The sequence below is a fragment of the Pseudoliparis swirei genome, chromosome 8, assembly GCF_029220125.1.
Source record: "Pseudoliparis swirei isolate HS2019 ecotype Mariana Trench chromosome 8, NWPU_hadal_v1, whole genome shotgun sequence".
NCBI classification, from domain to species: domain Eukaryota; kingdom Metazoa; phylum Chordata; class Actinopteri; order Perciformes; family Liparidae; genus Pseudoliparis; species Pseudoliparis swirei.
Window position 1 is genome coordinate 10,394,318 of NC_079395.1, and position 24,579 is coordinate 10,418,896.

At 41.0% G+C, this 24,579-nt stretch overlaps 3 protein-coding genes across 3 annotated transcripts; all 3 read right to left on the minus strand.

Moving 5' to 3' along the window:
- Positions 1 to 497: 497 nt before the first annotated feature.
- On the minus strand, positions 498 to 13,613 carry LOC130197780 (sterol carrier protein 2-like). The gene is given in 17 exon segments (XM_056420664.1): positions 498 to 1,071; positions 2,358 to 2,436; positions 2,980 to 3,113; positions 3,675 to 3,771; positions 4,096 to 4,111; positions 4,114 to 4,248; positions 7,117 to 7,224; positions 8,146 to 8,293; positions 9,662 to 9,812; positions 9,986 to 10,072; positions 10,164 to 10,227; positions 10,358 to 10,484; positions 10,803 to 10,867; positions 11,356 to 11,487; positions 11,760 to 11,831; positions 11,965 to 12,022; positions 13,507 to 13,613. Coding segments are annotated over 17 exon segments (1,623 nt in total). The 5' UTR covers positions 13,561 to 13,613; the 3' UTR covers positions 498 to 975.
- Positions 13,614 to 14,304: 691 nt separating this feature from the next.
- On the minus strand, positions 14,305 to 17,155 carry czib (CXXC motif containing zinc binding protein). The gene is made up of 8 exons (XM_056421557.1): positions 17,150 to 17,155; positions 16,975 to 17,058; positions 16,722 to 16,778; positions 16,543 to 16,624; positions 16,413 to 16,444; positions 15,894 to 15,971; positions 14,797 to 14,862; positions 14,305 to 14,607 (listed from the first exon to the last, which is right to left on the minus strand). Exons 1-8 carry the CDS (start codon positions 17,153 to 17,155, stop codon positions 14,530 to 14,532), a joined length of 483 nt encoding a protein of 160 aa, XP_056277532.1. The 3' UTR covers positions 14,305 to 14,529.
- Positions 17,156 to 19,138: 1,983 nt separating this feature from the next.
- On the minus strand, positions 19,139 to 24,436 carry uck2b (uridine-cytidine kinase 2b). The gene is made up of 7 exons (XM_056420662.1): positions 24,317 to 24,436; positions 22,188 to 22,347; positions 21,457 to 21,553; positions 21,170 to 21,312; positions 20,966 to 21,063; positions 20,807 to 20,855; positions 19,139 to 20,468 (listed from the first exon to the last, which is right to left on the minus strand). Exons 1-7 carry the CDS (start codon positions 24,419 to 24,421, stop codon positions 20,332 to 20,334), a joined length of 789 nt encoding a protein of 262 aa, XP_056276637.1. The 5' UTR covers positions 24,422 to 24,436; the 3' UTR covers positions 19,139 to 20,331.
- Between the last annotated feature and the right edge of the window lie 143 nt (positions 24,437 to 24,579).

A 24,579-nucleotide genomic window follows, 5' to 3' on the forward strand; every position in this document is an offset into this window, starting at 1 on the left:
ATGTCGGTGTTCTTTCGGGAGTCAACAAACAAACATAAAGTACCTCACACTTAAACTTGGAAAACAATATTAATTCTAATAATTTTCTGGAGATTTTAATAGCTGGGGTCATATTGACCTCAAGGGTAAAATATGTTAGTAAATATAAAGGTAACAGGAGGGTGAAACATTGAATCGGGTCATATTGACCCGAAGGCGACAGGAGGGTGAAACATTGAATCGGGTCAAATTGACCCGAAGGCAACACAAGGGTTAAGAAGTGTCTGTGGATATTGCAATACTTTTCTCTGTTGTGAAAATGTGTCATCATTTGACTCTACTCATACTAAGAAACATACGAATGTTTCAGCGTATTCACTGGAAATGTGACGCACTGGTACAGAAGGACAAAAAGAGTCACAGAAAACAGGCCATTTCCATTTCTTCATGTAGGCCACTGAGGTGAAGTCTTAAGTAAGATGATATATAAACATTACTTCAAAGAAAACAAAACTTACAAGGTTTGTCAGAAAAGTATTTATTTGTTTGTTAAATTAGATAATTGCTGTCATTTACAGACGTATATTAAATACAAAATGGTTGAGACCAAAAATGGCTTTAAACCACAATCTTAATTTCAGAGAAAATAGAGGCACATTGAGTGTTTTGACTACATTATTATTCATACATAGAGGAGAGTCACACAGGTCGCTTATAAGCATATTAGAGACTATGAATGTTTCAGAAATGATAGACTTTAAGATGATGTGGGTCAAAAAGATTAACAACATATTAACAGGGTATTCAAAATGATATATATGATATGCAGTGAGTTTGCTCTGATTTCAAAGTAGCAGCTGGAACTAAAACTTTATGGATCTTCTCTCATGATCAAATGTAAGTTTTATTTGAGCTTGTTGATAAACATAATGTAATCAGAGGAATTAAGTTTTCCAACAAATGTGTCCTCAGAGGACACGAGGCCAGCCGAGGGCCTCACAGCTTGGCCTTCCCCACAGTAACCTGCAGGTTCTGCAGCTTCATCGCCATGCCCATGTTCCCAGTGATCTTCAGCTTCCCTTTGAGGAATGCCTGCAGACAAGGAGTTAAAAGGATCAAGATTAAAATGACTAACTTCATCAGATTGTAATTTCAATAAAAACATTGCGTGTTTCCCAAAAACAAATTGAAATGACATATTGGACAATGTGCTTTTAAGTGAGCCACTATAACGTGCTACATTGTGTGTCAAGTAAACACACGTTGTGGCATGATACTGACCAATGAACGGACCAATCAGGACTCACACCCCTCTGCCATGTCTCTGTGATCCCAGTGGTAGAAAATAATCAGAGCAAGCTCCGAGGCTTTGGGGTGTTCTGGACTGAACAGTTTCTACGTGTTGACATTGACGCAAAGTATTAGCTAGAATCAACATGCATGTTGATATTCTTTCATGCTCTTTGTCCGACAGAAATTCCCCTCGAGTCAATATAGTGTAGGTTTCAGTCATTCAACATGAAACTATACGATAACGCCTCTCTGCACTTCCAACAGGCTACGACGGTTTATTCTGCTCCGTCTGTAACATTTTAACACACCGTTCCTGGTCAATAAAAGCAGTGAGAGGTCATGTTGCATCATCTTAAAGTAAAGTAGAACATGACATTATATCCTACTTGCTCAAATTCATTTATAATAAACATTATTGGGGGTATATCACAATGTTGGTCACTAAAATACTGAATTACTTTATCTGAATGTAAACACTTGTATTTAATCTGTTCATTCATTCATCATCTTACACTCACTGTATCTTACAGTTGTATGTATATCAAAGTTTGTATTTATTTGGCATCACTACCATCTTGATGTAGACAGCGTTTCATCTTCAACTTGATACTTAAGTTTCTCTTTTCCAGTCTGTGAGCTTTCTCATTGCCGGTTTGATGCGGCTGTGCTGAGAAGCTTCAGTCAAACTTGCCGCATGTCCGTATTGACCATATTTCCCAAAGCTTTCCCAGTAATGCACTGGGACCTCTTCGTACTGGTAATGACAACTCACAGCTATGAATGTCCTGTCGCTTTAAAAGTCTTCTGACTAACTAAAATGAAATGTGTCCATACAGAAACTATTCGAGTAGATTAAGTTGTTTCACAGGTGGCAGACCAGGTTGTGTTTCGTGCATAAAAGGCAACTGACAGCTATAGGTAAAAAATAAATATATGTTTATGTAAAGAGACAACAGATGGGTTTTGCTGCATAAAAAACCGAGAGCATTTCATTACTTTCTTAATGGATTGATACATTAGGGTGTTAAAACACAAATCCGGGGCATTCAGAGTGCTTTCCTACGTGTGGTTGATGTTTCACATACCGTTTGAGGGTTCAACTGTCCTGTCATCAACTCCAGAAGATCTTCATCCCTCATGGATAAGGTGCAGTCTGCCTTTGACCTTAAAGAAGAAAAAATGAAGAGGCTTTTACACTTTGTGTCACCAATATATGAAATGATTCATTGTTAAAATATTGCATTATTAATGTTCCTTATAGACCCACTAAAGAAAAATAACCTATGTAAGATATACACAGGAGGAGAATGTTAGTAACCATTATTGCAATGGTCGGAAAGCACTTAAGAGTAGGCGTGGCATTTAGACGGAACTTCCATTAGTGTAGAAGCATGTTGTGTACGTCATACAAGTCTAATGCCGTTTCTTCCACTGAAGCAACAATCTGAAAAACATTGTCCCTGCTTCGTTCTGAGGCGTTCTGGAGCAAACCGTCTGACTCGCCCCTCAGCACGTCAAAGAAGCAGCATACAACCGATATCATAAAAATAGGCATTAGTATTTGAAAATGTCCCTGAGCTCTTTTAGTGACATCCTACTGAACAGAAGGCCTGGGATGGAAATGTAAAAATGTACTAAAGATAAATAAATACTGCTGCAAACAAAATCACGAATAAATATTATACAAGAACACCTCCGCTGATCTACACACCTGGGTCAGTGGTGACAGAACCTTTGCCATTTTTCACGTCGACAAACCAAGTCGCCTCTTTCCCATCTGGTCCCTCCTTCACTTTGAAGGCGAACACTCCTCCAATCTTCTTGACAAGCTGCTCTCCTTCCTGCAGGGAATTCAGAATACGTTTGACACCATATTGTAGTCGACTTCACCACTGAAACCCTTTAAATCAGTCACATGGCTATATAATTAAGATCATAATCTTTCAGCTAAAAACTATGATTCAAGTGTCTGTAATGGCTATACCTTTTGTGCAACTCAATGCAGTTCATTAGGTACAAATTAGAAAAAAATCATTAGGTTCAAAGGAACATCTTCAAACAGCCCAGGCTATTCTGGGCAAGAACTTCAACTGGAATCCTGTAATTTCATGAGAAATGTGATCAACACTTGTAACCGCCAATCAAACTGAATTATCTTGAATTTGTTCAGTGCCACAGAGTCTAATAATCCCACGGTGAGCAGCACAGTGAGCGCTCAGCCTAACATTGGAAAGTGAAAGACAGGAGGGTGGGGGGGGGGGGGGGGGGTTGGACATGCAGAATGAGAAGCAGTGCGTAAAGTTCAAACTAATAACAGCATGTCTCGTATTATCTTATCAAACAAACAAAAGTTATCTTAATGTGTGAGGGGGGCTTTTGTTGGTGACAATGGGCTGCGATACCTTCTCCAGATGTTTTTCCATCTCTTTGAAGACCGGGTATGCTTTAAACCCTTCCAGGCCGCTGGCTGAGCTGGTGGGAACTGCACCTATGTGGGAACTGTGGAAAGCAGCTATATTAAAAAGAAGAACACTAGATTCAAAATACACACGATGTAAAAAAATAAAAAATAAATGTTAAAAGGACTTTAGCTATCAGAGGTTTCACTTTGATTCCAACGCATATTGTGTGTCTAGAGAACTGTAATTGTTTTACAGAATATAGAAACAAATAGCTGGCGCATTATACCTCTGGCGTATTAAATCAGTAGCAGCTGATCATCTGTCTTTTTGAAAACTGCAAAAACTCATCACCAATACAATAAATGATACATAAAGAATTTAAACTGAACTAAAATCAAATCGTGGGAAACTACTTCCTCACCTGGCCTCCTGAGGAATCCTAACTTGTAGAGAGTGACGACGACGGCTCCTCCCAAGCCGATGTTGTGTTGCAAGGCCACTTTGGCCCCCGGGACCTGTCTCCTGTCCGCCAGCCCTCGGAGCTGCCAGCACAGCTCTGCACACTGGGCCAGGCCTACGAGCAAAGAGGGTAACGTGACTCGAGGAGGCCGATGTGAAGGCTGGCAATGACCTTTGTGGTTATAGAAGCTGTCAACGTAGCTGAAAATGTATCAACAGCCAAACTGAAGAGAGGAACATTAGACGGCGTGAGAAAGACAAACAATAAGTGCATTCAACGTTTAGGTTTTTTTACATTTGGTTTCATTATGTTTATAAAAAATATACATGTTGTACAATGCATGAGTGGAAGTATTGCAATTTCTTTTAAGCTGCATTTTTTTTTTGACGATCTCACGATAAAGCCAACAAGGTAAGTCTGTCCGTCCATCCTCGATATATATTTAATAAATCGTTCATTTGATCTGATCACACATGGCAGGTGTGTTACTGGGGATCAATGGAGTGCCGGTCAAAATTGGTGCAATTTTAAATAAATAAACAAACAGCGCTTTGTGCAGCGGTGGGGCGGGGCTTCAGGGCTCTGGGGACTCAGTGGAGCAGGTCGTCCGCGCTGACCTATACAAGCCACGTCTCATTGACTGCAGGTCGCTTTTGCCACTGGATGACGGATATTAACATTTCATTGATGCTGGATAGGTGAGCTCTTTTTCATTTCCTGGAGTCAACAAACACAAATGGAAAGCCTACAGGCGCAGCACCACTCTATGGCAACTAAAATGTTGTACGTTTGTCATACTAACGTATAATGTTAAAAGAAATACCGCCACATCAGAGAAGCGTTTCCTTGGTGCTTATTACCGCTAGTAGCTGGACTGAGGTGCGTTATTGAGGCAGCTGGAGGTCATGGCAGGTTTATTGTTCATGTTGTTTGAATGTGCGCTTCTTTAGAGAATTTAATCATCCGGCAGACGCATTAGCATTAATGTTGTTACTAGTAGTCACCTAAATAAAAGATAGATTTAATTTCAAACGTCTTTTAGATCTCAAACTCATGAGGAAATAAATTTAATTTAATTGATTTTGTATCGCTCAAAATCACAAATTTGCCTCAGATGGCTTTACAATCTGTACACATACGACATCCTCTGACCTCACATGGGATCAGGAGGCATCCGTCTCTTTGGCTTCTGAAGGCTCCACTTTGTTCAACAGTTAGTTGGTAACATTGTCTTTCTGCCAAAGCTGCCTTTTGCAGCTGTAAACAATGTTCGTGAATAGAGAGAGAAGTGAGAGTAAGCAGTACATTTGCTGACTCCAAAACCAACACAATTCAACTGTTTTTAAGGTTCCTGTCAAGAGTTGAACTGCTGATCGTGTCCGACCTTTAACCCTTCAAATGTCTTCTGAACTACCACCAAGCCACGGAGGCAAGACGAATGAACAATGACCTGACAGATGCCAAAACTACCTGCAGAGCTGAGGGGAAGTGCAGAGTTCGAGGTAATGAGTTTGCCACGACAAGCGTTCACATTACACGGTCATTTGGTCCAATGTACAAAATATTTAACTTAAAATAACTTTAAAAAATATTGAGTTGCAGTAAATACATATTTTTCTGGGGTGATCTTAAGTAGCGTCAACACTTGCATGGACACAATCCTGTCCCATGTCTCCCAAGTGAAGCAACACTAAAGCGTTGTACCAGTGTTAAACACTTATATCTTATATCTTCACTGAGAGGGTACGACAGGTTGACCCTTAATCCAACAACTCCTTAATCCCGACTGGGACAGCTCCTGCGGTAGCGTTACGGTAAAGTATTTAATCCCTTCTGCTTAATGAGCTTTTTCATTTCTCTATTATGCCAATAAGCTAAAGGACTTAAGGGTAAAGACGACTTCAGGGTCCGTCTCTTATATCAGCAGCACTCTCCTAATCCTCTAAGGATTTGTTAGTGTCAGTGTAATTTTGTCGAGATGTAAATTGGAAGATATGCTGCAAGCTTGGCTATTTATCCAAATAAAAAGCCTTGGGATATCTCTCGTAAATTCTTCTAAAGAGAGAACATTACAAATCACGTTTGATGAGCACAAGACTTTTCAGCTTGTTAAATTGTTCCATTTACTGCGTACACACTCGTCCCTGGATCTCATTTCAACACAGCCGGTTGTATCCGTGCTCACGGGGTGAGAGGTGACAATCAAATTTAGAAGCAACACCATGGATCAGACAGAGCTTAGCGCTGACTGGGGCACGCGCATACTGGGAGTGACCCAGTAGATCGAGGGAGTATTGATGAGATGAATGGGGAAAGTCAATGCAAAACTAATAAGGTAGAGGAGTGATGCTTAAGCTCATGAGGCATGAGGAAAGGGGGGAGAGGAAGAAATAAACACAACACAGATAATAAATCAAAGAAATATTTAGAAAGGGACAAATCCAATGATTTGTTTGAAATTAGTGACAAAAGGAGAATACAGCAGTTTTCCTTTGTTGTCAGTTGTCAGTGTGTGTATGTTTGAGCGCACACAAACAAACCCACGTTTGTATAACATGACACAGTATGCGAATGAAAGATCTTGGCGGTGCAGTCGGCTGAAGTGTTTAGAGTTTAACATGAGAGATTACAGCGGAGGCTGGACAAAGCCTGGTCTGCTGCCCTCTCACGTGCAGGCTTACCCAGTTACAAGGTGGCCATCACTATGTGACACACGCCACCTCGTGGCCACTGGGGATTGTTGTTTAGCAAAGTTTGAATATTTGCGCCAGCATGCACATCACAATAAACACAATTCTTTATATCGTGTGTACAGTGAAGCAAATCCTATTCATCAACTGCTCCACACAAGTTAGAATTAAACATTAGTTACAAATGCTTTTAGATCCTGATCTGGCCTTCCAGCCTGGATTATGTATTGTTATTATTATTCTCCTCCTATATGACAAGAGGTTTTCATTAAGAGACAGAGGCTTGACCTACCTGTGGCACCCAGAGGATGTCCTTTAGAGATTAGACCTCCACTGGGGTTGATTACAAACTTTCCTCCATACGTGTTGTCTCCTCTGTCAATCAGCTCTCCAGCTTTACCTGGTGGGGAAACACACAGACGATCTCAAAACAGTGAGAATAATATTCCGACAGGTAAAAAAGACCTCTTAAAAGCATGCACTGTAATATCAACAAACAAACATTTGTGTATACATAGTATATTGAACATTTTTATTTTAAATTTAAAAAGATTTTTGATTTGAAAACAATCGCACGTGAAGACTTTGTACATGTCTTTTTGAAAGGGAAGATGTGAGAATGGGAAACAAATAATAAGTTCCTAAACATAATTAAGAAATGCTAAAAGCACTATGAAGTTGGTTTGATTAATGTCATTACGTACAATACAACACTGAAAAGTATTTCTATCTCTAACCCTCAGGAAGGCTGCGGCATGCCCAAGAGATTAAAATGTATTGAGCTGGACATGACATGGAACACAGCAACACTTCTCTGCAGTCAAAGACATGACCTTGTGAGTGTGCAAGTATCAAAGTTCACCTGTACATATTCTGGAACATCAGAGATGAAGCTCTGAGTCCTAAATATGGTTCTGTGCTTCCCTGCAGCAACAACATTTAGAGACCAACTTCCTGCCTGTACAATAGTCCTGTCATGACTCTATGGTTCAGTAATATGAGGCATTTCTGGATTATGTCCCTCAGTTCGGCAACAAGCAATCAACAGGTTTTATTTCTGTTTCCATTGTTACTGAATCTCCCACAAGAATGGATCTTGAAAGAGCGCTATATTTGGTATTTTAAATCGTAAGGGACGAGCCGAGCGGCCAAAAAACTCAATAAGGATATTCTTAATCATAGCACATTTGTTATGTCTTCTCATAAAAGTAGAAACTTAAACTCAGGTGAAAGGGGGGACAGGTAATTGTTGCATCCATTCCCGCTCGAACAGCGAAGATTTAAAATAGCCGTTTTATGGTTTTAGGAGCTGCGGTCTTACCCTCTGGACACAGTCCCAGAGCCTCATACGTGATGAGCTCATTGGCTGAGAAGCAGTCGTGCAGCTCAACCACGTGGACGTCACTGGGCTTCAGACCTGCAGCTGCAAAACACTTTTTGGCAGCCAATTGAGACATGTCATATCCCACCTGCACAGAAAAATAAAAGAAGCAATAAGGAAGTTGACAAATTGATCACAAAAAAATTACCTTAAAGTTCATCTCTGCTCTCCCCATAATGATGAAATCTCATTCATCCATCTCTTGAGGTCTTCCTTTATTATTTTCAGGAGCTTAGGACCATTTAACTCAAACAATTTGTCAATTGTTATGATAGCGACCTAAATATGTCTTCCTTTTGTTTTACTGCTATAAGGATGGAAGCTAAGTAATCGATCGCTTCAAGATGGTTTCACGGTATTAGGGCTGCACAATTAATCAAATAGTATTCACCATCAAGATGTTGGCTTCCTACAATTTAAATAAACAAGTGATCTGCTTATAGATCTTCTTCGGTCCGCTTCCTAAACCAACAGCCAAGCGTTCAAGATGTGTTGGCTTCCCTGTTGGGAGCTGCCATGCTGCTGCTGCTGAACACACCCTGAAGCTTTAGCCTTTGAGAATGTTTCTGAATGTCGCTTCTGCAGTCGTGAATAGAAGTCAGATACTGTCTACAGGAAGCAGGCGGGCACAACTCAAACGCACAAAATTAAGTGAAGAACAACCGTAGTCTTCTTTTGATGCAATGAGCTACATGAGCTTGAATGTAGCACGACATGGAAGTGAAAGCAGTACTCTGTTTATTTAAATGTTAAAGAGCAATACAATTATAGGATCTCAATACTAATCAGTATACAATTTTATTTTGTGATCATTTGGGCGTAATCATGCTGTCAGACGCTGTAGGGCTTCGCTCTTGGCCAACTCTCTGGTTACAAGGTGAATTGATCTCCTTTTAACGGTCAGGTAATTGAGTCCCCTTGGTTCAAGTGCTGCTATGTACACGTGGGTGGTGATGGAGGACAACCCTATCCCGTAGATCTGAAGGTGACAATGTACTGTACAGTAGGAAAGGATAAGTAGGACAATAAAGAGCCTGAACTCACTGCATTGTACCAGAGCAACATTTTAATCTAGAGTACTATAAATATAGCCTTTCTATTTCGTCAGTGTTGTTAACATTGAAACATTATTTCAATGGCCATAGAAATAAAAAAATCCCAAGTATTTAAGTGCAGTGCTCAAGGAGACTTTGACGTACAGCCAGTAAGAGACGGCGATAGACCGTCAAACCTTGTGGTTGAAAGATGACCCACTCTATCCGCTGGACTACAGACACTTGAGGCTAAAGCGGTTCCGCTCTTGAAATTATATGAAGAGAACTGTGATTCCACAACAACCGAAACAAAATCCTATTAAACATCAAATATGTATTTTAATGTCGATCCGGAGAACGGGAGAAAGAAACAGAGACGGTGGGTTGTCATGAGACACACTCTGTTAATGACAGTTTCATACCATCTTGATGCAGCTGTTCTCTTCAAACGTGGAGGCGAGGTCAGTCACCATCTCTTGGGCCACAATCTCCACAGCCTGGTTCTCCAGGTGGTGTTTCCTGACGAAGGCTTCGCTGGCCAGAACTGCTGCTCCAGCACCATCGGATGTCGGGCTGACGAGAGACGAAGAAGAGCAGGAAGGCATGGTGGTGTGAGGAACTGCGGCAATCGTCATCAATAACTCTGCTCTTTGATCAAATGTTACCCCGGTCCTGAGAGGCACACTTGAGGACGGATGATCATCGTAGAGATGACGACACAAAGTAGAACTCAGCGAAACTCTTACCAACACTGCAGCAGGGTAAGGAAGTCAAACACCTTCCGGGAGCTCTGCACCTGCTCCAAGCTGTACTCATCCTGGAACTGGGAATACCTGCATGAATGCACACACACAGACACACACACACAAATAAAGTAGAAATTCAAAGATTATTTTGAAGCAATAATAATTAGGTTAAACTTACGGGTTGTTGGTGGAATGCTTGTGGTTTTTCCAGGCAATTTTGGCAAAGTGTTCCGGTTTCGTGCCTGGAGGAGATTCAAACATCAACACAAACCTGTACTGTATATGATATAGTGAAACCATGACCTCAATGCAAGATCCATCCATCAGCACTGTCCCATGTTAGACCTTGAGAGATGTTTTTGTGGCGTGTACCATATTTCTCCATGTGCTCCTTGCCAGCGTTACCGAACAACTGTGCTGCTGCTGGCGCTGCCACCATCCCGTAGCGGTTGATCATCACCTCCATGTGCTTGTCCATTGGATTGGTCCTGTCCATAAACTAGAAGCAGAAGCAGCTTTTGTAAAATGATTATGATAGTCCCTCTCCCACGCTATCCCCTCTGCTCCCCTGTAATAGGAATTCGCTCAATAACAATTAGTGTTAATGAACACGTGTCTGTTGCGATATGCTTTTTATTTACATATCAATGAACTGTATCCCTCTGAGGGAGTGTGGAAATCTGCTGATATTCTCTGCTGCTGTCAAAACCTACACTATTAAAACACCAGATATGGTAGACTGTAAGATATTGTGCTGTGTTATGTGTCTATCTCCTCTCCATCCAATACAACACAAAGCATACAGGTTGTGTTATACCTTTGAGGACAAAGAGCCCCTCTCCATCTTCTCAAACCCGAGAGCAAGTACACAGTCAGCAAGACCTGCAAAAGGAGATTTACAGTTTACAGTTTCAGTTAAATAATAGATAATAGCTTTGATATGCAGAAGTCGTTTAACCCTTGTGTTGCCTTCGGGTCATTTTGACCCGATTCAATATTTAACCCTCCTGTCGCCTTCGGGTCAATTTGACCCGATTCAATGTTTAATGTCGGTGTTCTTTCGGGAGTCAACAAACAAACATAAAGTACCTCACACTTAAACTTGGAAAACAATATTAATTCTAATAATTTTCTGGAGATTTTAATAGCTGGGGTCATATTGACCTCAAGGGTAAAATATGTTAGTAAATATAAAGGTAACAGGAGGGTGAAACATTGAATCGGGTCATATTGACCCGAAGGCGACAGGAGGGTGAAACATTGAATCGGGTCAAATTGACCCGAAGGCAACACAAGGGTTAAGAAGTGTCTGTGGATATTGCAATACTTTTCTCTGTTGTGAAAATGTGTCATCATTTGACTCTACTCACTGCCCATAACCAGCTGGCGAGCCATGAAGAGAGCAGTGGAGCCTGTGGAGCAGTTATTGTTGACGTTTATGATGGGGATCCCGGTCATGCCAAGGCTGTGGTAAATGGCCCTCTGGCCACATGTGGAGTCCCCTGAAGGAATAGGAGATAGGAAAGAATACAAATATTCAATTTTTTGTAATTTTTTTTTTTTTTTACTGAGGTTATTACAATATGAGAGACAGTTTGATTTTACTTTCATGAACAAAAACACAGTTATTTAAAATGTGTGTATTTAAAGTATGTAGGATATAGGATGTAAGAAGAGTGTAGTGAGAAAATATGTAGTATTGTGATATAAAAGTTGGTACTTCATATTTCAGTGGAAATCATGCCAAATGTAAACAATAACAGAAACAATTTACCATAGACATATCCTACACAGGCTTGTTCAATGGCAGAATATGGCACTCCTGCATCTGCTAGAGCCTTTTGACCTAAAAAAAGAATGTGGACATACAGTAATAAAACATGGTGTCACATGTTATGCATCAAGCTCCATTTCACAGATATTCAGATATGGTATCTTTTGAGTGACTGAACAACGTCCATAATCTGAGAGCTAAGCACCTGCTTCCTTGGCCATGTCAGGATAATCATAGTCGCCCCGAGCTCCAGGCTTGTCAAACTTCAGCAAAATACAGAAAAATGAGTGTCAACATACATCATCTATCACATTTGTGTTCCTGTTCTTAAGTATAAGATAACCGAAACATTCAACATTACATGAGATGAAACTTCAGTGAGAGTCACACTAATCAACCAGTAGGGGACTCGGCTTGGAGCACATAATTCACAGCACTAGTGCGGTGGCTTACGATATAGGTGACAGGGTCCCTTTAAAAGCTGGTATCGTAACCAGGGCAACGGGATGGCGTTGAGGGATGAAAGGTGACAAGATGTCAGTGGGAGATTTTTTTAAGAGAGTGGAATAAACAGCCACATTGGTGTGCAGCCAACAGATAAACCTTGTCTACGGCGTTCATTCCTGCGCTCCTACACTGTAATAGACGATGGCTGTGATGAACTTGACTCAATATTTAATCATTACCAAGAAATAAAGCCAAACATGCTCTTTGGCCGGCCTTTTAAAAATGAACACATTTGCTGTTATTCTTTGTCATACATCATTGTGAAATGAATATTATTTTCACAAATTCCAACAGATTAATTAAAAGATTATGAGGACATGTATTTGAACATAAATGCATTGTACATTGTTCATCAAAATAAATATTTCATTTTAAGGAACTGTTTGGCAACATTGTCTTCCAAACAGTTTGGCAACCTTGTCCTCCAACATTGGAACATGAAGTTCTAGCACTAATAAAATATTAACCTCATCAGGTGTGAAAAGATACATAGTCACCAATAAACAGTCATAATAATAGCATTACTCCAGTTTAAGCACTACTGGTAACATTCCCAAGAAACCCCATAAAACTAAACTAACATGATCACATTCACACACAAAAATTGGATTCCCTTCACTAAATTATTAGAGTTGTCCTCGGGTGGAGAAGTCATGACCCGCCCTTCTCTGCCTCTGATTGGCTGAACCGACAGTACGAGCCAATCAGATGGAGCGTAGGCTGGTTGTGACACCGCCATCCGCCGAAAACATTCGATTCGCGCATGGATGTGTCAGAATGATGACCTTTTGCACAGATTGTAACTGGCCATGAACTATGGACTCAACATAAGAATATAGCGCAAAGTACGTTGAGCAGACAACCCCGATCTGTTGCTACCTTTCTCAAGAAAACCAACCATTTTACAATTAGATGCTTAATACAAAACTATAGTGCAACAATGGTACCTTGTCTGGGCTAACCAAGCTAACGCCGCTCATGTTTACAATGTGAGATGTTGGGGACACCAATCTTGGAGACTTGTTGAAGCAATATGAGCACAAGTAACAGTTAACGCTATGGCCGGTTGGATAGTCACAACAACAGACGTTTTAAAAAGGAACATGTCCAATACATGCAACCTGGAGTTATACAACTATGCTAGGCTCAAGTCTTCCTGTACAAAGGCTCCTGCATGTTCCTGCAAGTCGTCTGACCGACTGAGACAACAAGAATATTAACGGATTAATATTAACACTACCTTGGTCATGCCCACGCCGATGACGAACACCCTGTTCATCTTTCTAGGTGGCATGGTCGCTTCTTTTCAGCTGGTCCAGAGATCTGTGAACAGCAGACACAAGCAGCACTGACATGGTCCACCCACTGTGCAAAGATCGTCTGTGTACCAGCTGATGCCTCACTCGATAAGGAAAAAAACCTGTCTCTGGTCATGCTGGAGAGCGATATCTTAAAGACAAAAAGGGTTCTCTTTTGAATCTTATTAATTAACTTAATTATAATCCTGTTATCAGCTTTTTGTTGTAGAGATTTTGTGAAAATAAATAGGTGTCAGGCCATATTTACAAAAAATGATTTACTACACAATGTGTTTATTTGATTGTTGTATGATTGCCAACTAATTGTTTCCTCAAGTGCAGTGTTACTTTTTATTGTCTCATTCTATCTTATTGTAGGTAAGGTCTACAACTACGTGATACAATATATCCCCTACTCCTGTATGTTGAAAGCAATTTCTAGACAGTTTACAATACTTTGGAATGCTAACACAGTGAGAGATCTTACTTTTCTCATCCCTCATCTCGTTGGTTGACAGTCACCAGCTCTTGTTGCTACTCATTTAGTTTTTGCTAGAGGAAATCTTTACTCATCATTGAATAGATGTCGGTTCATTGTGACCGGCAGCTGTAATAAATTGTTCTGTTTTTTGTTTTCCACACGTCAGTTTTGCTATTACAGTGTGGTACATGCTAGATGCCTACTGATCATTTAAAGTGGCATTCAAATGTGCATATTAAAAAAAACTCAGAACAAAAAATTGTCAGCTTTCGATTTTATTGAGGCAGTGGAAAAAAAGCCTTGAACATGGTGATTGATCCAAGACGTGTATGGACAACCTGTGGTTTTAATCCACCTCTGTTAATGTTCATCATCCAAACCTCACCACATCAGCATGTGATGCATTCTTGATGGCAACTAAGAGGCCTGAGGATGTTTGGATGTAGTGTTCATTCGTCCACCTCAGGCTCATCGCTTGATGACATCAGCACTTGATGAACTTGTGTGTAACTTCATATATTCCCACCGACTCCTTGACTTCCTCGTCGTAGTCTGTCCAGTCCTGAAATTTACAAAATGTGGTTTGTCAAATTGCACAGATGAAATAGGCGGTTACATTCTGAACACACTTTTGGGATTATACCAAAAAAAAGCAGGAGGTACAAATGAATGACACCAGAATGCAGGAAATTGTGTGTATGACGCTCACTAATTTATAAACTCCGACTACAATCTCACCCACTTCACTTACTTTTTCTAGCAGGTTAATTTCAGGAAACTGTGTCCCAGACTCTGCTCCTTGTCCAGCGAAGCCCGCCTGGTGTGGGTTTGAATAGAAATTGAGAGGAGTCACATGATAATATACACTGCCGTTCAAAAGTTTGGGGTCACTTAGAAATGTCTTTATTTTTCAAAGAAAAGCACTGTTTTTTCAATAAAGATAACATTAATCAAAAATACACTCTCTACATTGTTAATGTGGTAAATGACTATTTCTGGTGGAAACGGTTGGTTTCTAATGAAATATCCATGGTGTATAGAGGGATTTTCATATCATATCCTTCCAGTGTTCTAATGGTACATTGTGTTTGCTAATCGCCTGAGAAGACTAATATCTGATTAGAAAACCTGTGTGCAATTATGTTAGCACAGCTGAAAACAGTTATGCTGGTGATATAAGCGATACAACTGGCCTTCCTTTGAGCTTGAAGTTTGAAGAACAAAATTAATACTTCAAATATTAATCATTATTTCTAACCTTGTCAATGTCTTGACTATATTTTCTATTCAATTTTCAATTCATTTGATAAATAAAAGTGAGTTTTCATGGAAGACACGAAATTGTCTGGATGACCCCAAACTTTTGAACGGCAGTGTATATTGTCCAGTTTATGGAGTTTTCTACATGAAGTAAACCGTCTGACTAAGGAGCTTGTATACTACTTTCAAAGGTAAATATATTGACTTGGCTGGGAGCACAAGAGTATCTCATAACAAGACTTGATTTCATCTGATTAGTACGCTTACTACCCCTAAATATAATATAGCAATTGTGTTTTTGCAACCGTGTTTGGCAGGACAGATATCAACAGGGAGTTCAAGTTAGAATTGTCCACATTTAAATACTGTTTTCACACAAGACATTTGGACATCACAGGTAGAAATGATCAAATGAATGATGGCTGAATTTAATTTAGCCGCTTCAGTTTCAGGCTCCAAGAGTGATGCATAGTATCATCGTTAATGTCACGAGTAACACCTGCGCTTCCTTTACAAGTTAAAATGTCTGCTGTGAAAAAGGCCGATGCGACACGTAATGAAAACTGCCAGCTGCTCGAAGAGACTCACTTGAGGTTGGAAGTCAATGGGCTCGAGGCCTCGACACTCAAACTGCACCATTGTCTTGAAGCTTTCGCTGTCCTCCGCCTTCCAGCCAGAAAACACACAGGAAGAGATGCGTTGTTAATGGCCAGAAGAAGAAGCAGCGCTCAACTAACTATTAGTCTATGAGACAGGGAGAAGATCTCACAAATATATTGGAGGTGCTTTAAACTTCCAGCATTTTTTTTAAATGCATGTCTTAAAATAATGGTCAGTAAATAGCCCATATGAATATAGAAACAGTTTGTGCTTGCTGTAATCATTCAACCTATTAAGAGATCCCCTCCTAAAGCGCTTTCTATCCTTTAATCGGAGAATTCCCCCTAAATTATCATCGTTTTACCACCATTCTGCTGTTGCTTAATGCATTTGTCCTGCTCCTAGTGCAACTGCAGTGTGTGTCTGTGTGCATTACAGTTGCACTGAACACAAGTATTCTGTGTGGACTTTCTAGTTACATGAAAACAGAGGTGCAAGATGTCTTACATTGTACGGTTTAATTGTGTCTCCCAGGATATCTGTAAAATAAATAAATAAAGGTTTCCATATTATACTTCCACCAGACCTTTTACCTCGGTAAAGGACAACGTGAGTCAAATGGTATGTTAACTCGTACCAATTGAATTTTCCCTGGCACAAAGTTTACACTTCTGCACCATACTGGCACTGCTTCTTCCTCCTTTTAGTGGCACACTCTCCTATGGAATAGAACAAATAAAAAATAGAATTGTTGGATGCTGTCTGTGGCACAATCTAGCCAAATATGCCGAACTGTATGGACACACATTTCTTTACCTCCTGGTTTACATACTGCCATTTATCTGAGACCTCTCCACAGCTTCCACACTTCAGCTACGTTGAGGGGAAATAATGAAGAAACACATTGTTTGTGTAAATGAGACAGAATGTGAGAGAGGCTGTAACACAGTAATAAACAGTAAACAAATATGATTAACATGTGCACGTGTTCAATAATTTAGTTTGTTGCATGACGAAATGATGGCCATCATAGTTCAGAGGTATAGAGTTAGCATGCTAGCTTTCCTACCTTCAGAAACCAGCGGAAGTCATCGCCCACTGGTCTCACATTAGTGACATTTTCCAGAGTGGCTTTGAACTGGAGCCCAAATTTCTGTCATGATATAAAAAGAGTTTTAAAAAAAACTAAAGTTAGGAATACTACTTCACTGTTTACATCAGATACATGCTGCAGCGACACATACCACCATCTTGGATCCTCCCCGCTGACAGCTTTGCTTGCTGCCTTCAGGTACTCCTCGAAAATTCAACAACTCTGAATCGTAAGGAAAGTTATTGCTGTTTTTTTTAGAAATCGTTTCAGCAACGCTTTGCTTTTGTAATAATGTTGCTATTTATGAATTTGGGAGCATGTGATTCCTGCTTTCAATGTTTATTAGTACATTGGTATTGTATACAGCATGCTTTTAACAACTAAACCATTACACGCATGTGAATAGTCACATATCCGTGAACACTTTAATGGAGCATAACTCAATTGGACCCTAGTCTAGTGCAGTGATTCTCAACTGGTGTCGGTGTGTATGTTGTTCTCTTTATACATCCCTGGTTGTTAAACAGAGTATCGCTCCGCTTCTGAAAGTCTCTCGGTTGGCAGCAATGCCGGGATCCTCCTTTTGTCACTGGCACCGCAGTGGCAAGTGTCAGTCAGGTGTCAGTCAGGCATCAATCAAGTGTCAGTCAGGTGTCAGTCAGGCATCAATCAAGTGTCAGTCAGGTGTCAGTCAGGCATCAATTAAGTCAAAATACATTAAAATACATTTAAACGAACTGCCTTTCATTTATGCACACATTCACAAGGTCAAACACCGAATTGCTTGTTGGCAGACATTTCTGTTTTCATGGTAGCATCGTATCTATCAGAAAACATGACATTACAGTGCTAATTTTAAATTAAACTTCATTGATTTCAATAACACAGCAGTGTTATGCAGTAATAGGCTTTTTGTGACCAGATGAATCCACATTCACCTTGAAAATATATGACCGCAGCTCCACGCGTGAACTTTTCTACCTTAAACTATTTGCCTCTTTTATTAAGAGTATATGGGAGTAATAGCCACACTGAGGAAAAAAGCATGTGCTGATTAATCTTTTTAATGTTGTTGAGTACATTTAACGTTATCTTTTTGGTCCAATCTTGACACCCCACTTAGAATAATAAAACATTCCAGATCATATTTGTGGACCCAAAGCTCCAGCTTGTACCCGACAGCTGTTCGTCTGACCTGTAAGAGGTTACCTGTAGATGGTAAAACGCTGACCCCTAGTGGCAGAGGACTAACGCTGCATGCCTGAAAGTGAGTAAACACTCTCATTCGTTGTTTGTTTGTTTTTGCAGATGTTTATTAATTAGGACCACACGATTTTTTTGGTACTCCTTCTCAGACATATCTAAGAATGGAGGACTTAATAAGTCAATATCTCTAGTCGGTCAAACGTATGACAATTTGAGTAAGTATGTGACATTTAAATTTGATATAATAACAAGTTGAATATACTATCTCATAAGGTTGACTTCTGAGTATTTTATTAATGCATTTTTAATTTAAATACTAGAATACTCAAAAGTATGTTAGTATGTGACAAACCAGCTTATAGGTTACCGCTCCTATTGGGCTTGAGTGTGGAGTATTAGCAACTCGATAGGACAATAAGTTAACAAATTGTGTGTTAGTCACTTGTGGGAAATTGTGTTATTATTTTAACACAAACATTAGTACTAACACAAGAAGTGTGTATGATTTTAACACACCAGCTGTTTTTCAATACCAAGTACTTTGGAGTTTGAACTTGGACTGTGTCCCACTTTTGGCCAGCTGGGCAGCTAGTCCTTCACCACAGTCCTTCTGAGTCCTTCTGTAAAATGAAATCAAGATCTCCATAAAGCTCATCAGCAGAGGGAATCATTAAGGTGTTTTTTTTAATTGAATTACTGAAATAAATGAACTTTTCCATAATATTCAAAATCATTGAGATGCATCTGTATTTAAAAGAAATCTCATGTACCCCGACTTGAGAACCACTGATCGCATCTAGTGGACACAATGAAAGCAAATTGAATGGCCTACCTGGAACAAGACTTCTCAGTGAGAAGTCTTGTGATACATTTACACATGTGTATATGTCACATTAAAGCATGTTAACTAATAATCACTCTTCAGACAAGGACACACTCGGCTGCATCAGTTTATTAACCATTAAGCAATTGCTTCATTGCCTCAAATCATTCCACAGCCTACAGTACAAATCTCCCGGTACAAATCAGTCATTCAATGTACACAATAAATACAGCAAGTGGAATACAAAAAGGATTCAACAGTTTATTATACCCTTAATTTAAAGAATGAAAACTGTTTTTTAGCGCGGAAACTTACTGTACACGTTAACCTGAGGCAACTTTGCAGAGGCATTGTGGTGGGTCTCGGAGGTTAATGGCCACACCTGGGAAATTAATATTGCTGTGGCATTGAACACCTTTTCTGGCATTTCAATTCATGTTTTTGCCAACCTGAGCATGACAACAGGGCAGATTCTCTCATGATCGCTCATCCAACCATCCACAACTAGGAATATTTAAGTCATATCACAAAATAAATAACCATCTTAGTTAAATAAAGTGTTTGTATAAATTAGTTTTAAATGGGACAGTGACCAGCATTGTAAATCATTAGATCAGTGTAACAGTTCCCACTGGACTGGTTAATACAGTAGTCAGCAGACCCTCGCAGCCTTTGGCTTTATTGATCTGGCAGTCACATTATTCTGCACCCAACAGTCAGTACTGGAAAACCTTGTAGTGCGCCGCTGCTCCGACCGACATCGTCAGAGTGGTGGATACTTTGTAGAAAACAGACCTCTCGTGAGACATCCCACGGGAAGTAAATACCAAAACAAAAAATGTAAAGGGTTGGAACACACTCCCAAGATTGTTGGTACAAATACAGAGTGCAATCCTGGTCACGTTCTAAGTCTCATCCTTCTCGTCTGGGACCAACCAGCCTCCCCTGCTATTAGGAGTTCAAGTTTTATCAGACATTGCAATAAAGAAAAAGGGTTCCCTCTTTTATTCATTAGCGGCACAATTTACCATGGAGCAGCAGGGGATACACAAAAAACAAAATGCAATTTGGGAGGAAAATACATGGGGTGAATTTAACCCATGTGCCATCACAATAATAAGAGCTTCTCCTTCAACCTGCTGACAAAACAAATGATCCCAATCCTAACTTCACTAATTACAATGAAAGTACCCAATAAGAGTCATAAAAGGCATTTCAATTATTTTTGCATCTCTTAAATACAGGAATGCCAAAAGGCATTATTTACAGCGCACCCCCCCGGCTTGTGAAGAGGTGTGGCGAGGTCAATGAGGCCGGCTGCTGGACTCGGAGGTCCGCCGCTGACGTGGAGTAATGTGGCCGTTGGTGCAGCCGTTGTGGCGCTTGCTCAGTCCGCCGTTCAGAATGTCTTGGATGTGCTGGACTATCAAGTTGATGGCCACTGCAGAGATTGACGAAGACAGATGTTTACACAGAGTAGCCCACCGATTTGGGATTGCACTATTAATTAAAAAAATTCAAGCTTAATGTCAATACCGGGTGCCTACATTACCCACAATACAACACTTGTCAACAGTCTGACATGTTGATTTAATGCTCATTGCAACGCCACAAGGCTCAATTGGTTCCAACTCCACTTTCCCAGATTTCTCTCAACTTGTAGCCTTCAAACCCAACTGATGTTTATTAGACTTTAAAGTGAATTGACTAATCTGTAAAATCCCCATCCTGAACAAACGAGAATGCAACATGAGCGTAGAGTAAAATTATTGTCCATACCAAGGTTATCTGCTCCTCGTGGAATAATCACATCTGCATACTTCTTTGTCTAGGAGAAATAAAGATACGGTCAAAGTTACCAGTCAAAAAACATTTCAGATGATCAGCTGCCCTCTCATGCACAACCACAGACGCTTGTATGGTAAGAACGTCACTTACTGGTAAACAGAACTCCTCGAAAGCTGGTTTCACAAAAGTGATGTACTGCGCAAGCACTTGCTCCAGCTCCCTCCCACGCTCACTGATGTCTCGAAGAACTGAAACCACACAAAACCACAATACTAGCCATGAAACACACTGACAAAAGTGAGGGGGTGCAATGCGCTACACCGTCTGTGCATCAACCCAACCGTCACTACGCACCTCGGCGAGAGAGTCGTGTGTCTGGATCCGTGTCAACAAACAGCTTCATCTGGAACAGATCTCTGATTTCCTTCGAGTAGAACATGAGGATGCCCTCAAACAGGACCACGTCAGCCGGATACACCGTAATAAACTCCTCTTTCCTGAAACGGATGCCATGATCTTTGTCAATAATTACACAATCAAGGTAATCAGGAACTGGTTAAACATGATCACGATCCCGTTGCTTGAACACAATGTTGGGTGCGGACTAAACTGTTACTGAAGTGTTAGAGATGGGTGCTCACCTGGAATGATTGACAAAGTCGTAAACTTGGATCTGGACTGTCTCCCCCTGCAGGATTTGCTTGAGTGTTTGTTTTATCAGCTCATTGTCAAAGGCATCTGAGGAAAAGAAAAGGGAAACGCTCAGTTGGGATCTTTGTGAGCCGTTGTGCTACTTAAAAACATATCATCGGCCAATGCCCACGTGGGACCCCACACTGCACGTTTGGTAACCCAGGAATCCCTTTCCTGTAACAGGTGTTGGGTTCAGTCCCTGAGCCTTAAGCAGCTGCCTCCAAGTAAGGCCTGCTGACTGAGGATATAGAACCAGCCGAGAAAGGAAGCGGGAGCTTCGGGGGGCTAAGTCAGACTCCAAAAATGGAGTCTGTGCTTCTGCCAAGACGCAGTGGTAGAAATCAACGTGGCAGCAATGCTTGCCGCTGAACACAAGCCAGATTTAAACGTTTGATATAAATTACAAGTTATTGTAATCTAAATCAGAAAGGATTTATTAATCAGTGTGCCAAATCAGCCTCAGCTGTTACTGCATCTCTTTTCGTACAATATAAATGTGGGTTGGAGGGTGGGGATATTTCAAACCCACAGTTTTCAGAATCGTCTCTGGAATCGTTTCTTGGGTGAACTGAAATGTGAGATATGAAGGGCACACGTGAGCCTGCTGCCATCCAGCAAAGAGAATATATATCCCATACACTGCATTAGTTGTGCCACCTACTCCTCAGCGTGTGCATACCTGGGTGATCAAAGTTGAACTGGCCCTTTAGTGCTTTGACCTTCTGCTCTGCAGTTAGCACCTTGTAGAAGCTGTCCTGGCTGAGGATCACCACCTGCCGCTGGTGGTGGTCGATCTTGTTCTGGCCCAGCAGCTCCATAATCTTCTCACATACAGACGACTGCAGGAAAAAGAAAGAAAGTCAGCCACTAGATGGAACACAAGGGTGACTGAGCATAGCGGTCTACATACACGGAGGTAAGATAAACTTACTGGGTGTGTGGTTTAAATCTGCTGGAACACTGACTGGTATTTTTCACAACCATCAATACAAAGATCAATGAACAAATATTCTCACTTCAGTCCAAATAGAACAGAATTAAGACTTGTGTAACAAGCAGAAATAGGGTGCGTGTGGGGGTAATTTCCCACCTCGTGTGAGGTCAACTAACAATCATACGTTTGCCCCCACTGACCTTCCCAACCAAATGAAACGCATACCCAGTGCTGACTGGGCATTACCAAGGCTGTTGCCTTTGTGTAAATGATATGTACCCTCCCCCCATTAGATAACTGGCAGTTTGTCTCAACACTCAAATACAACAATTTCAGCGGAACCCACTCATATTTAATGAGGTAATCTGCGGCATCATTTTTAATGCTCAGACTCTATTGACAAAATAATCCATTGTTAGTCATAAAGTGAAAAGCAACCTTTTCAAAAGTAAATCACTTTCTCAAAAGCTAAAAAAGGTGTCACTTCTTCTCATATCGAAATAGAATTAATGTTGATTCAGAGACAGCTACTTGACTGGGGTGTGTAGCAATATTAATGTTGTAGTGTAAATAGAGATTTAGAGGGTTAATTGATGACTAGATATAGCAACAGAATGTCAACTTGTGTGTTTATTACTGATAAAACAAAGAAATACGTTTCTGTATTCAACAAGAACTTCCGATCCATCCTTAAATGCAAGCTTCAGCAGTGAGGCCGAGGAATACAAAGTGTGCATTGCTGCCACGTTGTGCCGCTTTCAGACCAGAGCAGTCACCTTATGACTCAAGCCGGAAGTTGTCCGGCCTCAACGAGGACAGACACCCACCCTTCCTTCCTTCAGTACCTTGTGTGGGCCGAACAGGAAATACAACACTGGCTCGATGCCAATGCGACACAGTTGGAAGGAGGGGCTAACCGGGGGACGAGTGTCTGCCTCGTATAAAACGATAATTATGTGAACCTGAACTGCAAGTGAGACCAGATAGTTGTTTATTTGACGCTTTGTCTTTGAACGCTGTTGAGTTTCGACACGCTTGTGTCGTTAAATCGTTTCCCCCGTTGGCACGAGGCGTGGTCTTCGGTCGCAAATGTACACCGGCTAATAACAGAGAAATGACGTCATTAACAACAGCCGCGGGCTCGCTGCCAGGTGGGTGTCAGTGCTGGTAATGACATACTACACTACAGCCCAACATCTGGGTGTTTAACTTTGTGTATAGAGAACAAAGAACCTGGTCGTGATGACACATTTATAGTTTGAGTCCGTTAGTTATATTATACCAACACCGTATTACGCTAAAGTCATTTAAAGCAACATTAGCGGTTATCCCAGGTCAGTCGAACTAACATAGGGTGACCGCTAACCAGTGGGTACGTGTCCGACACTTTTACCATAATTATATTATTTACACGATTTATTTTTATGTAACTCAACGTGTGGCCTCGAGACAAGCTCGGGCTCATTGTCTAGCCACCGTTAGCACAACCGGTGCTGTTGGATGTGGTGGAATTTAACCGGGCAGCTAGCTCTGCTAAGGAAGCCCAAGGCTCTTCACGGGGATTAACGGTCTCCTGCTGCTGACGACCGACATCCCGTACGAACCGGGGAAACAGTATTGAACTAACGCGAAGTTCACTGACGTTAACGAACAACGTTAGACGCGGATCAAGTGAAGCTGGTGCCGAGCTGGAGCGTCAGCGCGAGGCAGACGATGGAGCTGTCAATCATAACTCAGCGTTGAGTGCGTGGGTTTGCGTCGCTGGAGCCACGCGGTCGACCGGCTGGCGACAAAAACCGTCTCCGTGATTTAGCTCAAAATCTAAACCATGACAATTCGCGAAACCCGTCAAATTAACGAGCTGGAGTGCCAACCTTGCCGCTCGCGGTGCCCCCGGAGACACCGATGAGGAAAGGCTGTCGGATAACGTCGGTGTTCTCGCCGCGGTCCCTGAGGTGTGTTTCACTGTCACCGGCCATGCTTGCAGTGAGCCGTCACAGCTGCTGCGCTGGAGCATAAGTAAGGCGGAGCTCCGCCCACAACACCAATGTTCGCTTCATGCACTGGCATTTTTTTTTTACTTTTTTTTTGATGTATTTTTTTTACAGTGTAACTTGGATAATAATAATGTATCAAA